General features: G+C 38.6%; 1 protein-coding gene across 4 annotated transcripts in view; it reads right to left on the bottom strand.

The window, feature by feature from the left end:
• WWP1 (WW domain containing E3 ubiquitin protein ligase 1) overlaps positions 1-15,855 on the bottom strand; it is a 150,875-nt gene that overhangs the window by 33,963 nt on the left and 101,057 nt on the right. For 3 of the 4 annotated variants that reach the window (XR_001919118.1, XM_018058181.1, XM_018058180.1), the window contains exons 15-19: positions 12,175-12,250; positions 11,996-12,067; positions 8,891-8,979; positions 6,575-6,634; positions 4,115-4,274 (exon numbers count right to left, since the gene is read on the bottom strand). Coding sequence is in view for 3 of the 4 variants with exons in the window: in XM_018058181.1 (XP_017913670.1) it covers positions 4,115-4,274; positions 6,575-6,634; positions 8,891-8,979; positions 11,996-12,067; positions 12,175-12,250 (457 nt within the window). In the remaining variant the exon portion in view is untranslated. The remainder of the gene's footprint in view (positions 1-4,114; positions 4,275-6,574; positions 6,635-8,890; positions 8,980-11,995; positions 12,068-12,174; positions 12,251-15,855) is intronic. The other variant, XM_018058182.1, reaches the window with a different exon arrangement.

Here is a 15,855-nt window from a genome sequence, read left to right as displayed (position 1 = left end):
AGTTCAAAATGGGTCGTAAAGCAGCACAGACACCTCACAACAACAATGCACTTTGGCCTGGAACTGCTAACAAACGCACAGCGCAGTGGTTGTTCAAAAAGTTTTAAAAAGGAGACGACAGCCTCGAAGTTGAGAAATGTAGTGGCTGGCCATCAGAAGTTGACAATGACCAGCTGAGAAGATCATCAAAGACAATCCTCTTACTACACAAGAAGCTGCCGAAGAACTCAAAGCTCATCATTCTATAGTCGTTGGGCATTTGAAGCAAATGAGAAAGGTGAAGAAGCTCGATAAGTGGGTGTCTCATAAGCTGGCTGAAAATTTAAAAAATCTTCAGTTTGAAGTGTCTTCTTCTCTTATTCTGTGCAACAACAGTGAACCATTTCTCAACCAGATGGTGATGTGTGAAGAAAAGTGGATTTTATGACAACTGGTGATGACCAGCTCAGTGGATGGACCGAGAAGAAGCTCCAAAGCGCTTCCTACAGCCAATCTTGCATCAAAAAGAGGTACTGGTCACTGTTTGGTGGTCTGCTGCCAGTCGGATGTACTATGGCTTTCTGAATCCCTGCAAAACCATTACAGCTGAGACGTTTGCTGAACAAATCGATGAGATGCGCTGAAAACTGCAATGTCTGCAGCCAACATTGGTCAACAGAAAAGGGCCCAATTCTTCTCCATGACAACATCTGATGACATCTGACTGCAAATTGCACAACCAATGCTTCAAAAGTTGAACGAATTGGGCCGTGGAGTTTTGCCTCATCCACTATATTCACCTGACCTCTCACCAACCGACCACCACTTCTTCAAGCATCTTGACAGCTTTTTGCAGGGAGAACGCTTCCACAACCAGCAGGAGGCAGAAGATGCTTTCCAAGAGTTCGTGGAATTCTGAAGCACGGATTTTTATGCTACAGGAATAAACAAACTTATTTCTCATTGGCAAAAATGTGTTGATTGTAATGGTTTCTATTCTGATTAATAAAGACGTGTTTAAGTCTAGTTATAATGAATTAAAATTTACTGTCTGAAACCATAATTACATTTGCACAAACCTAACAGCATCTGAATCTATGTACTCCTACTGTGGAGAAGCTATGACTCCTCTGTGCACTGGACACATCTCCCCCTTGCTCTCCTATTCAAGGTCACTGCTCCCAAATCCCCATCTCTCTGACCTCATCAAATTCCTTCTTCTCTTACTGATCATTGGCAGCGTATAAATGTTTTATTCTCCTCTCATTCTTGGTTCCATATATACTTCATGGTACTGCCCAGATATCTCTTTAATCCTTTACTGAAAGTTTCTTTAAGAGATTTTGTGTGTGTGTGCTTAGCTGCTCAGTAGTGTACGACTCTTTGCAACCTCAAGGACTGGGGCCCTCCAGGCTCCTCTGTCCATGGGATTCTCCAGGCAAGAATACTGGAGTAGGTTGCCATGCCCTCCTCCAGGGGATCTTCCCAACCCAGGGCTCCCACCCTGAAGGTGGCTTCTTTACCAGTTGAGCCACCAGGGAGGCTCTTTTAAGAGATTCATCAGTTCAGCTGCTCAGTCGTATCTGACTCTTTGCAACCCCATGAACCACAGCACACCAGGCCTCCCTGTCCATCACCAACTCTCGGAGTTTACCCAAACTCATGTCCATCGAGTCGGTGATGCCATCCAACCATCTCATCCTCTGTCATCTCCTTCTCCTCCTTCCCTCAATCTTTCCCAGCATCAGGGTCTTTTCAAATGAGTCAGTTCTTTACATCAGGTGGCCAAAGTATTGGAGTTTCAGCTTCAACATCAGTTCTTCCAATGAACACCCAGGACTGATCTCCTTTAGGATGGACTGGTTGGATCTTGCAGTACAAGGGACTCTCAAGAGTCTTCTCCAGCACCACAGTTTAAAAGCATCAATTCTTCGGCACTCAGCTTTCTTTATAGTCCAATTCTCACTTCCACACATGACCACTGGAAAAACCACCGCCTTGACTAGACGGACCTCTGTTGGCAAAGTAATGTCTCTGCTTTTCAATATGCTGTCTAGGTTGGTCATAACTTTCCTTCCAAGGAGTAAGCGTCTTTTAATTTCATGGCTGAAATCACCATCTGCAGTGATTCTGGAGCCCAGAAAAATAGTCAGCCACTGTTTCCCCATCTATTTCCCATGAAGTGATGGGACCAGATGCCATGATCGTGGTTTTCTGTATGCTGAGCTTTAAGCCAACTTTTTCACTCTCTTCTTTCACGTTCATCAAGAGGGTCTTTAGTTCTTCTTCACTTTCTGCCCTGAGGGTAGTGTCATCTGGATATCTGAGGTTATTGATATTTCTCCTGGAAATCGATTCCAGCTTGTGCTTTCTCCAGCCCAGCGTTTCTCATGATGTACTCTGCATATAAGTTAAATAAGCAGGGTGACAGTATACAGCCTTGACGTGCTCCTTTTCCTATTTAAGAGATTAGTTGTATTTATTTCTCCTTCCAGTCTCCCTTGAGGCTCCTCCCATCCACCTTTCCTCTCCACTGCACATGAATATCATTCACCTGGCCAAATCAAACAGTTACTTATTGAACCTCATCTTGATCAGCCAGCAGCATTCGACACAGCTGATCACTTATTTCTTGACACACACTTCCTTCCTCCTTAGTCTTCTGGAAACCATTTGTATTTATTCTCCTATCTCCTCCTCAGCCTAGGCTCTTTTACCGGTTCCTTCTTATCTCCCCAACTTATAAGCGTCCTTAAACAACTTCTCTGTCCACACTGATTCTTTAAATGGTTACACCGTCTTACTGAGATATCCTCTCATTGCCAGACTTGTGTATCCAACTATCTATTCTACATCCCCACTTGAAAGTTGGCAAGAATCTTAAACCAAATCCCAATTCTGGAGTCCCTCCCCCCACAAATTTCCTCTATGTCACAACCCTGTCATCCTGGGAAATGGCAGCTGCAACCAGATACACAGATCTTACAGTCTGGTGCAACACCTGACTCGCACACCTTGCACCTGAACAGGCAGAAGACCTGACTCGCACATCTTGCCCCTAAACGGGCAGAAGACCTGATTGCCTCTAAGTACGATACATCCAGAACCCACAGCACGCCTCACCACCTCCACGGCTATAGCTCGAGTCCGAGCCTGAGGACTCAAGTACCATCTCTCAGCTGAGCTGTTGCGAGTGGTCTTCCTGCTTCTCCTCTTGCTTTCCTTTGCCCTCAATTACAGTCTCTTCTACAAGGCAGCAAACTGAGCTTAATCAAATCCATGGTCATATTATGTTCCTTAGATCATACTACTCCCTGCTCAAAACCCTTAGCTGAATTTCTGAATGATCCCACAAACTGCCTATGTCTCATCTCCTACCACGTTCCCTCTATGGGCCAGCTATGACATTTTCATTCAAAAACGTACTTCCACCCAAGATCGTTTTTTTGGGTTGTTCCCTGTGCCTCGAATGTTGTTCTCCAAAATATTTGCATGATTCAATCCCTTGCTTTCTTATTTCTGTTCAAGTGTTACCCATCAGACAGGCCTCCTTTACTCATATTAAATAACAGAGCAACACTTCCTTTCCCTCAGTATATATTCATTATTTGTCTCCCTCTAACAATATTTATATCCCTAAGAACAAGGACTGTGTCTTATCATGGTTTCATCCCGTTCATACTATGATGCCATAGCAGGCAATGAATATTTGCTGAATAAATGGACAGATAATAAAGTGCAAATAAAAATATAAACACAAACACTTCTCAAGAAGTTTATGGTCCTACAAGACCTTCTGCAAAGCTACGAAAATTCCAAAAGTATCAATCAAGTTCAATGATTATATATACAACTCAGATTTTCCTCTTATTGAAAAGTGGTCATACTACAATTAGGATTAAATGAAAGGACTTCTAAAGACCAACTGGCTGTATCAATAATCCTATATTCACAATCTTCACACAGGAACTTATTTTGATACTCTCTAGGCAAACATCCTTGGTAACCAAATTGTGAATACATATAACCAAGGATGCTATGTATCAGTTACAAAAAAAAATCTTCTCTAAAATACTTCTGGAATAAGCAAAATTCAAATAAATAAATAAGTAGGTAATGGAAAGCCAAGACTCACCATAGCAATAAAGCGACCAATGAAACAAAAGTATGAAAGATGGTCTGGATTAATAGTTGATGCTGGATTTATCTGTAGACAGTAGTTGTTCTTGCCAGCATACTCAAATAAGCAATACATGGGGTTCAAAACTTCATGTGAAAGCAAGAAAAACCATTCTCTAAAAGAAGATAAGTCAATATTATTTTAGCAACCAGATATAAATTTAAAAACAGACATTAAATAAATTCATACATAACATCCCATCTCTACTCAACAGTCTTCAACAACTCTACTGCCCAATTCCTAAGCCGCCCATTCTAAATTACCTGCCAGTTCCTGCACTGCCAAACTATAAACTAGGCATTTCTCACATATCGTGTGCTTCTTCCTATGCCATATTTTTATGTACGAATCCTGAACTTCAACTCAAGACTATGGGGATCCCACTTTCAAGTTCAGCTGATATCTACTTCAGCAATTTTTGGAGGCATTTTTCAGTGTATTTCAGTGTCTCAGTCACTGAACAATCCCACAATATTATTCATTTTTCTGCATTTGACTGGCCCACAAGACCACTATATCCACCAGACTGTAAGGAACTCAAAAACAAAAGCCATGTGTCTATCTTTTGTACCTTTAACTCTTATAGGCACCTGACAACCTATACACACTAGATTTATAAGGAAGACTTAATTTATTTATTTATGGCTGCGCTAGGTCTTCATTGCTACGTGCAGGCCGTCTCCAGCTGTGGTGACTGGGCTACTCTTGGTTGTGGTGCTCAGGCTTCTCACTGGAGGAGCTTCTCTCATCACAGAGCAGGATTCTAGGGCAGGCAGGCATCAGGAGCTGTGCTCTGGGCTCTAGAGCACAGGCTCAGTGGCTGGGGCACACGGGCTAGCTGTCTTGCAGCAAGCGGGATCTTCCCAGACCAGGGATCGAAGCCATGTCCCCTGCACTGGCAGGTGGGTTCTCTAGCACTGAGCCACCAGGGGAGCCCTGAACAGGCTTCAGTGAGCATTTGCTGGCGATACTGAGGGGACACAGCATGGCCGCTATGAACAGTTTTAACTGTCTTTTTCAGGCAATGGATTAAAGATGGAACTAAAAATTTTAAAGATGAAATCTTTAAATGGGGTAGGCATTATCTAACTTATTACCATGTAGTTTGTCTCATTTTAAAAAGTCCAATACAGAAAACCTGACTAGGTAAAAGATTAATAATTTATATTATAAAAGAAACAATATGCAAAGCCTGTCTTCCATAGCAATTTCTTCTAATACAGGGTTCCAAACTCAAATACCTACAGATATTAGTGAGTGAGTACAAGGGGCTTCCTTCTCTGCATGGGCTCACAGTCTTCTACTCAGTCACAAACCCCCATTCCTCATTGTATCCCGGATAAAAGTTACCACTGGTCTAGGAAGAATTACTTCTAGGCATATAATCATAGTCCTTAGACAACTTGGCTATGGTGGGCAGGAAGTGAAAAAGAATGTATGATACCCGACAGGGAAAGCAGCTACTCTGATTCAGCAATTGATGCCACGTGAGAAGATGTGGCAATTGCTTTTAAAGAGAGGCCAGAAATCTTGATTCATAGGAGTAATCTAGTGATTTCTTTAATGTTGTCAAATAATATAAAAAAATTTAAAATCACAATGGGGGCCATCACTATACAAGCTAGGTCTGGCCTGGCAGCCCGTTCAGAAACGCTTTTCTGAAACTTTAAAATATAATCTTGGAAACTTAATGAAGGGTAGAGAAGGGAGTCTAAATCAACTGAGAAATGTTAAAATCGATTTATAAAAGGAAATTCAGTCCCCAAATAGTAGCTGAACCAAGTTGACTTCCCACTGTGGTGAGGCTGAAGTAACACATGTCCCCAGGAAGAGAAACTGAACAGATCTAGTGGGCTGCCGTCTATGGGGTCATACAGAGTTGGACACGACTGAAGTGACTTAGCAGCAGCAGCAGCAGTGAGAATGTGTTTAGACACAAAAACTAGAAATAAAACTCCCAGATGTTGCAGATGACCTTCAGCAATCAGCCCAGAGAAAACTGGGTATACTGAAAGTAAGAATGACTACAGCATGGCATCTAACCCATGCTCCAATAGTAAGAAAAGAGAAGGAGAAACTCTAAGCAACAAGAGGTAGAAGAGTTCCTGTTAACATATTCTTCCATATCTCTCAAATAAATTAAAGAGTTACAAGAGGTTGAAAAAATTAATAGACAACGAATGAGTTAGCAGAGTCTAGAGAGGAAAACAGTAAAACCAGCACCGATGAAAAGTCACATTAGAAGCAGCAGCACACGGGGCAGTACTGCCAACAGAGCCGTGAGCACAGGCGTGAGAAGAATCAGAACACTGGGAAAGCACAGAACACTGGGAAAGCACAGAACACTGGGAAGCACGGACGGGAGCGCCCTGAGGAGAGATGGCAGACAGTGAGGCTGAGAGGGGGTCCACATACCCATGACTGAGGTTCCTGAAGAAAAACGGAACAAATGGAACAGAAAAAAGATTCAAAGACCTAATAGAAGAAAATTTCCCTTAAATTAAGGAAGATCTTAATAAGCGCCCCCAAAAAGACAAAAAACAATCAACAATGAAATTAATGAACTTCAAAGAAAAGACCTGTGTGGGTACCCAGAGGAAAAAAGCTTCCTACAAGGGGCTGGCCTCCTATTTGATAGTGTTTACATTCAATTAGAAGACAGTGAAGCAATGTCTACCGAGTACTGGAGAAACAAGTGTTGTGTGAGAAATTCATATCTAGTAAAGTTCTTGTTTAAAAACAAAAGCAGCAGAAAACATATTCTCAAACATGTAAAACTAGAGGGATATATCACCCTTGTGAACTGATTAAACCAAAACCAATACATGAATTAAAATAAATAATTTGGGAATAAGAAAAACATAGTGTGCAGTAACTAATTATGTACATTATATGCATTAAAACCATAAAAATATAAAACAAAACCCAAACAGTTGAGGTACAAAATGGTTAAGAATATGAATATTATATAGTCAGATACTGTAAAAATAATACCATATTTCATTTCTAAGATGTGCCTTTTTAATGTCTGAACATTTTTGAAATTGAGACAATCACAATAGATGTGATATGAATATTCATGGTGAAAGGCAATTTTCTCTTCCAAAAAAACTTACTGTTTTAGATGAGAAAACACACTCACACAACCAGCTCTGCTAGTCCACCAGCTCTAGTTTTCTACCTGTTTAAGTCAGCTGTACTAAAACTGTGATTATGTAACTCTGAACACCCATGAAGTACCAGTTCAAAAAGAGAGTTGTTTCTAAGAAAAGCAAATTTAATTCTTTGTAAATATTTAATGAGAATGCTTTGACTAAAAAATAAACTGCAGTCAAATTAGCTCTGGGCAAAGCAATTAAGGAAAAAAAATTAAATAAAAAGGATCTCCTGTTCTTACTGCTTCATAAGTGTCTGTTAAAGAAATATTTAGTAAATGTGGAAAACTATTTAGTCAAAAGGACTCAGACAGGATTAAAAACACAAACATCAAACCAACATAAATTGTTATAATAGCAAAAAACAAGAAACAACCTTATTCATGCTGATTCATCAACTATACTATGTCCAAACAAGGGAAGATTATGCAACCATGAGTATAAGGTCTATATCTGATATGGAAAGATATCCATGATATACAAAATAACAAAATCAAGCTGCTATATTTTGCAAATTGTATGATCAATTCTGTTTTTAAAAAATCAGCAAATATGTATATTCAAATTTATATACAACTGACCCTTGAACAACATGCTTTTGAACTCTGCAAGTCCCCTTATACGTGGATTTTTTTCAGTAAATATAGTACCTGTATTTTCATTTTACAAATATCTTAAAATCAATTAAGTGCAGCAAAAGTCAATTAGAGATCACAATGTGTGGAACTGAAAGAACTAGGGATTTGAATCCAGATTTTATCCAAACTGCTTTAGCTTCCTGTTCTTTGGTAAGTCAATCATCAATTCCTTTGTTTTGTGTTGTTTTTAATGGAAATAAAGTTGGTTTACAATATTGTGTTAGTTTTAAGGCATATAGTAAAGAGTTTCTGGAGAAGGCAATGGCACCCCACTCCAGTACTCTTGCCTGGAAAATCCCATGGACGGGGGAGCCTGGTAGGCTGCAGTTCATGGGGTCGCGAACAGTCGGACACAACTGAGCGACTTCACTTTCACTTTTCACTTTCATGCATTGGAGAAAGAAATGGCAACCCACTCCAGTGTTCTTGCCTAGAGAATCCCAGGGACGGGGGAGCCTGATGGGCTGCCATCTCTGGGGTCACACAGAGTCGGACACAACTGAACTGACTTAGCAGTAAAGTGTTTCAGTTAAAATTTTCAGATTATATTCCATTATAGGTTTGTAAATGATATTGAATATAATTCCATGCTATACAGTAAATCTTTGTAGCTTATCTATTTTATGTATAGTAGCTTGTATTGATTAATCCCATACTCTTTTGTTTTTGAAACAGAAGTAGCAGTACACAGATTTTTGACAACACAGGATTCAGCACCCCTAACCCCCATGTTTTTAAGGGTCAACTGAATATGCAGAGAAAATATACAGGATAAGCAACATAATAATAATAATGGTTACTCCTAGATTTATGTGAATATTTCAATTTTTGTTTTTAAAAATAATTCTAGATTGCTGTTGAAAAAAATGTTATCTTTTCACGAATATATCTACAGCGGAGATACACTTATTTCAAAGCAGATATGTCTTTTATTTTACCTTGCTAGGCCACCATAATCAAGTCCTTCTTCTCCTCTAAATATTACATATAATCGCCTCCTCAAGTCATAGGGTTTTAATGCCATAATCTAATTAAAAACAAAAACATGGATGCTTAAACGTTCATATGTAATACAAGTTTCCTCCAAAAGTTTTGATTAAATTTCATCTGTTTTCAAAGTTACACATTTTGTTATCTTATACAACAATGCTTTTAATTCAAAGAGATCAACTGGCTTATTCCACAAACTAGCAAAGATGCATCTTACTCTACTAAGCTTTCTCTGATTAACTTTCATAAATCTCTTTCCCTTCTTCTGGTATTAAACGGTAGTTCTACTTTGGGTTAGTAGCAAGAGAGGAACAGCTTAAAACAGAATGTTTTTCAAGTTAGAAAATATTCCCTTCTCTGTCACTCTCCAAATTTTACTGAAATCTTATAAAAGGTGACTTGCAAATTTTTTTGATGAGCAACACTTAATGAGAAGTAGAATTTATTGCTTACACCACACATTCCATTTCTCAGTAGGAAAGGAACTCAGCTATTGTGAAGATTTATAAGATGATGAATTTTAGCATAAAAAGGTTTATCTTAAAACTGTATCTATACTAGATATTTTATAAGCCTTAAAGGCTCACACTAAGGTTACTAGTAAGTAAGCTTTACTTCCAGATAAAAGGGAATTATATCCAAAAGCCAAGACTGGCCTGGGTGAGGCAACAGCTCACTAGCTGGCCTCTACTTTACAGCCAGTCATGGGCTCACAGGGCACGATTCTCCCCAAGCCAGAGGACAAAGCCAAGTAAAATCTACCATGAATTCAGATGTGTATGTCTTAAAACAAAGTTTACACAGAGCTTGGAACAAGATAACAATTTATTAAATCAAACAGAAAAAGTTTTGCTGGTAACAGCTGTATTAAGTAACTTGTCCAAACTGCAACAAGTGACTAAACTGAAGCTAGGATTTGAACATCACTGACTTAAGAATTGTTATTCCATTTTGGCTTCTATACATAAAAGTCCCTGTGTTCCTGAACACACAGAGAATTTTAATTCATCACTGTAATACTTCAGGAGAGGACTGGGAAGAAAAATTCTCAACCTCGTCAGAAAAAAAGAACTGACAATATTTTGGTTTTTAATCTTTATTCTACAGATAATTCAGCAAAGGTATTACATGCATTTGTTCATGCCACCAAATGTCTATTAATACCTGCTATGTGCAAAGCACTGTTTCTAGGTACTATGCAAAGCAGCAGTAAACAAACAGCTGGGCTCTCCTGGAGTTTCGTTCTGGTAAGGGAGGTAACTGTGTTAGGTGGTGGTGATGTAGTTGCTCAGTTGTGTCCAACTCTGTGACTCCGTGGACTGCAGTACGCCAGGCTCCATGGGGTTCTCCAGGCAAGACTACTGTAGTGGGCTGCCAGTTCCTTCTCCGCAGGTGGTGAGAAGTGTTACAAACAGGAATGAAGTACCTTGACTGGCTACAATGGGACTGTGAGGGAGGTGAGCAGAGAACTGCCACTTAAATGAGTGCTTGGACAAGGTCCGAGTTCATGACGTTTAACAGAAACCAGGAGGACGTAAGAATTAACACTACGGTATGAAAGAAATATTTAAATGGAATACAGTACCTATACCAATCTAATCTTAATTTAGTCTCATATCACGACTTTTTTGAGTTAATAAAGTCGTAGTAAAAAAAAAGTCTTAGTAAAAAAGGACTTCCCTGGTGGCTCAGATGGTAAAGGGTCTGTCTACAATGTGAGAGACCTGGGTTCAACCCCTGGGTTGGAAAGATTCCCTGGAGAAGGAAATGGCAATCCACTCTAGTACTCTTGCCCTTGAAAATTCCATGGACGGAGGAGCTTGGTGCAGGCTACTATCCATGGGGTTGCAAAGAGCTGGGAACGACTGAGCGACTTCACTTTCACTTTAGTAAAAAAGTAAATAGGTGTCAAAATATGTCAACTTGTTCCAGAGCTCTTTATGCTTTATTTTAGTAATCTAATTCATGGTAGAACGGTTTTGTTTCTCAGCCTGGGTACCTGTGCCTGCAAAATGGGAGATAATGACAGGAGCTACCTCAAAGGGATTTTGTGATGAATTAAATGAAATGATAAATGGAAGGTGCCAGTGCTAAGCATATGACAATCACTCAATACATGATGGATTTTATTATTATAAGGGACACTCAGTAAGTGGTAGTCATTGTCACAGTTGTGTTCTAAATGGCTGAAAATTTCTAAACCTTAATTCCCTTTAGATATAACCAATATAATGACTCAAGTTGTACGATTTCCCTCAGTATCCAAGGTGCGTTGGTTCTAAGGACAGCTCCACAGATACCAAAATATGGGGGTGCTCAACTTATGTGCATCACCCCATATAATTTCAAATCATCTCTAAATTACTTATAATACTTAATACAATATAAATACCACATACACACAAGCATACCTCGGAGATATTACAGGTATGGTTCTAGAGTACCGCAATAAAGAGAATATCACAATAAATCAAGTTACACTAATTTTCTGGTTTCCCAGTACATATAAAAGTCATGTTTACATTGTACTATAGTCTATTAAGGGGGCAATAGCATTATGTCTAAAAAGACAATGTACAGACCTTAATTTAAAAAATACTCTATTAAAAAAAAAATGCTAACCGTGATCTGAGCAAGTTGAATCTTTTTGGAACAGTAAATAAAACATAACTGTTCACAGACTGCCTTAACAAGTTAATAATAATGAAAAGTTTGCAGTATTTCAAGAATGATGAAAATGTGACAGAGACACTACCAAGTGAGCACATGCTGTTGGAAAAATGGTGCTGTGAGACTCGCTCAACACAAGACTGTCATAAACCTTTAATCTGTAAAAACCACAGTATCTGCAAAGCAGAAATAAAGCAAGGCACAATAAAACAATCTGTTAGTGGCAGCAAATTCAAATTTCACCTTTTAAAACTTTCTAGAAATCTCCCTCCACCCCACCGCAGAATATTTTCTATCCACAGTTGGTTGGATCCATGGATGGTATTATATCTGTGGATACAGAGGGCTGACTGTACAATTTTACTCTGGTACATCTTTCTTACCTGTTGGAAGGAATCTTCAAACAACGTCTGCCGGGACACATTGATCTTTACGTGACTGGGTAGAGCATTAGACTGAAAACAAAAATAATATTGTAATGTCATGTAAGTTACAGTACATGTGCCCTGAAACAAGAAAACTAAATGATTATGAACAGAAGGTTTATTTACCACCGCAGTACCTGGCACAAATAACGGAAGTGAGCGAGTTTCCACCTGAAGCTGCGTTCATAGGCAATCTGTGGACCACCTTTAGTTCTAAAGAAAAACAAAAACAAGCCATATATTAATAAATGACAAAGCTGGATGTTCAGTATTCAGTATGAAACTGGAGTGTACCAATGTCCTACAAATGACAGAAAAGTTACTCTGTAACATCTGCTGGGAGAGAAGTGAAGGTAATATTTAGGGGCCAACAGAGACTTGAGCAAGGAGGACACACAATATACACACACAAAGACGGGCATGATGTGTATGGGTGGGTCTTTTGTAAAGCAGTTAGTTAATGTACTTAAAGGATACAACACACAAACAAAGAAGCTAGTTAATGTGCTAGAAACATATAATAACAAACAAAAAACTGTATATAAGCAAAAATATCTTTGGGAAAAAAATGAAAGCATTTATAGAAAAACAAAAAACAGATTTTGTCATTAGCATAACAAACTAAAAGGTAATAGTAAAAAGTATTTTTAAGAGGCGGAAATTCCCACAAAACAGAGTGAAGCAGGAACAATATTCAATATGTGAGTAACTTTCCAAATAAATAAAAAATGTACAAAACAGTGAAAATATGTGATAGAATTTAAACATATACATATATTATACATAGTTATAATTAGCATAATGGGGAAAATTTCCTCATATCTGGAAAACAAATATTAAAAGCCAGTGGTATTTCAGACAAAAAAAACATAAAACATAAATTGTACTGTTCTTTCAGTCCCATGTAATTATTCTTGTTGGTCTTGATCGCTTGTTAGCAGTTTATGAAGCTATCAGGTTTTCCATTAGAATTCTGTAATTTCTTACTCAGTTAACTGGTATGATCTAAAAGTTATCAGAAACCTATATTTGTAAAAAAGTCCTCTCTATGAATCTTCTGAAGATCTTCATATTTGTAAAAGCATCAGAGTAATAGATGTGTCAGAGAATTGAAACAGCATGATTAAAGAACCAACTGCAATGCAACTGACAAAGAAATCTGGCTATTTATGCAACACATAACATCATAAGATAATAATCAAAATTACAACGCAACACTATCTCAGGATATACCCAATATGGGGAATGTCATATAGTTTCTGGAACACTCCCATTAATTAGCATTTAGCTGTAGGATCTAGGAAGCTTCATCATTTCATTTGACAGTGCTTCCCATGTAATTCAACACAGCAAATAAGCAAATTATCAATAGTTTAGCCTCTCTTTGAAAAGCTTTAGAGAACTTATGTAAGCAACTAAAATTTAGCTAGAGATTAAAAGAATCCCTTTAGCACATTAAAGCTATCTTTCTTTGTGGGGGAGGGGTGTGGAATATAAATCCACACAAAGATACTTTTGCCTGGCAAAAAATGACAGAAAAATTTTAAATTAAAATTAAAACATAATAAAGTAAAATAGGCAACAAAGACCTACTATATATATAGCACAGGGAACTCTACTTAATACTCTGTAATAGCCTATATGGGAAAGGAATTGGAAAAAGAATAGATATGCGTATGCATGCATGTGAGGAAGCAATAGTTAGAACTCGACATGGAACAACAGACGTTCCAAATAGGGAAAGGGGAACATCAAGGCTGTTTATTGTCACCCTGCTTATTTAACTTATATGCAGAGTATATCATGAGAAACACTGGGCTGGACAAAGCAGAAGCTGGAATCAAGATTGGCAGGAGAAATGCCAATAACCTCAGATATGCAGATGACACCACCCTTATGGCAGAAAGTGAAGAAGAACTAAAGAGCCTCTTGATGACAGTGAAAGAGGAGAGTGAAAAAGTTGGCTTGAAGCTCAACATTCAGAAAACTAAGATCATGGCATCTGGTCCCATCACTTCATGGCAAATAGATGGGGAAACAGTGGCAGACTTTTTTTTTGGGGGGGGGGGCTCGAAAATAACCGCAGATGATGATTACAGCCATGAAATTAAATGATGCTTACTCCTTGGAAGAAAAGTTATGACCAACCTAGATAGCATATTGAAAAGCAGAGACAATTACTTTGCCAATAAAGGTCCGTCTAGTCAAGGCTATGGTTTTTCTAGTAGTCATGTATGGATGTTAGAGTTGGACTATAAAGAAAGCTGAGCACCAAAGAATTGATGCTTTTGAACTGTGGTGTTGGAGAGGACTCTTGAGAGTCCCTTGGACTGCAAGGAGATCCAACCAGTCCATATTGAAGGAGATCAGTCCTGAATATTCATTGGAAGGACTGATATTGAAACTGAAACTCCAATCCTTTGGCCACCTGATGTGAAGAACTGACTCACTGGAAAAGACCCTGAAGCTGGGAAAGACTGAAGAGGAGAAGAGGACAACAGAAGATGAGATGGTGGGATGGCATCACCGACTCGATGGACTTGAGTTTGAGTGAACTCCGGGAGTTGGTGATGGACAGGGAGGCCTGGCGTGCTGCGATTCATGGGGTTGCAGGGAGTCGGACACGACTGAGCAACTGAGCTGACATGTGCTCGGTCATGTCCGACTCTGCAACCCCGTGGACTGTAGCCCGCCAGGCTTCTCTGTCCACGGAATTTCCCAGGCAAGAATGCTGGAGTGGGTATGTATAACTAAATCACCTTGCTGTATACCTGAAACTAACACAATATTGTAAATTAAATATACTCCAATATAAAATGAAATTTGTTAAAAATTTTAAAGATATTAAAAAAATAAATAAAAAAGAAATAAAAAAATAATAATAAATTTTAAAAAACGGACAGATTTTCAAACAACCCAGCACTTCTACTAGAGTGTTGCAGGTAAAAAAAATACATGTTTCAAAGGCTTACTTCTCACTAACATAATGAGATTTACATTTTTATTAGAAAATAAAAACTGACACTAGAATTTGTAGGAATGTAGACGGGGAAGGGGGCAATAGGCATAATACCTATAATATAAAAAAAATATAAAGCTGAATTGTGTCATAACACCAGGATTGGCACCAGGCCTTGTTGTGGATGGTATATATTGCTTTTTCTACACTTTTTCCAGGGTTATACTTTCTATCCCATTTTAGATTTTAACCATGTATTAGAGTGCAAATATTAAATGGTATGTTATATTGAAAAGTTAGTTAAATATGAAAATTTATGACTATTAAAAAAAAAAAACTTCTTGCTAACCCTTAAATCCAAGGAGGGGAGGACAAGAGGCTCTAGGTAGAAGAGACAGGAAAGGATATTCTATCACATGTTAAAGTTAATCTGAAATCAAAACAAATACTGCTGGAGAGAGAAAGCAAAGCAAAACTGAGCTCCTAGAAAGCGATGTCCAAGTCACGCAGCCCAGCAGGTCAGTGAGGGAAAAAGCAAGGTAGGCAGCATTTAGGGGAAGTTCTATTCACACTGAGAGCACCTGGGTCTTCTGCCCACTGAGTGACAGCCTATGAGATGGGTATAAAGAACTTTTACATTCCTAGGGAACATTTTGGAATGGATGGAAAATGTTCTCTTCTGTTGTCAGGTTCAACTGAATTCATTCAACAAATACTTACAAAATGCACAGTATGTACCCTGGCACTATTCTAGATAGTGAGAGTATTACTGGCTAATAAAACAAACTGAAAAACAATACCTCTTTTTGTGTAGTCTATGTACTAGTGAAGAGAACAGACGAGAAACCATGAATAAGTA

Source organism: Capra hircus, chromosome 14 (genome assembly GCF_001704415.2).
Source record: "Capra hircus breed San Clemente chromosome 14, ASM170441v1, whole genome shotgun sequence".
Classification (NCBI taxonomy): domain Eukaryota; kingdom Metazoa; phylum Chordata; class Mammalia; order Artiodactyla; family Bovidae; genus Capra; species Capra hircus.
The sequence above is the reverse complement of the archived record's forward strand: the minus strand, read 5'-3'. Positions and strand labels throughout refer to the sequence as shown.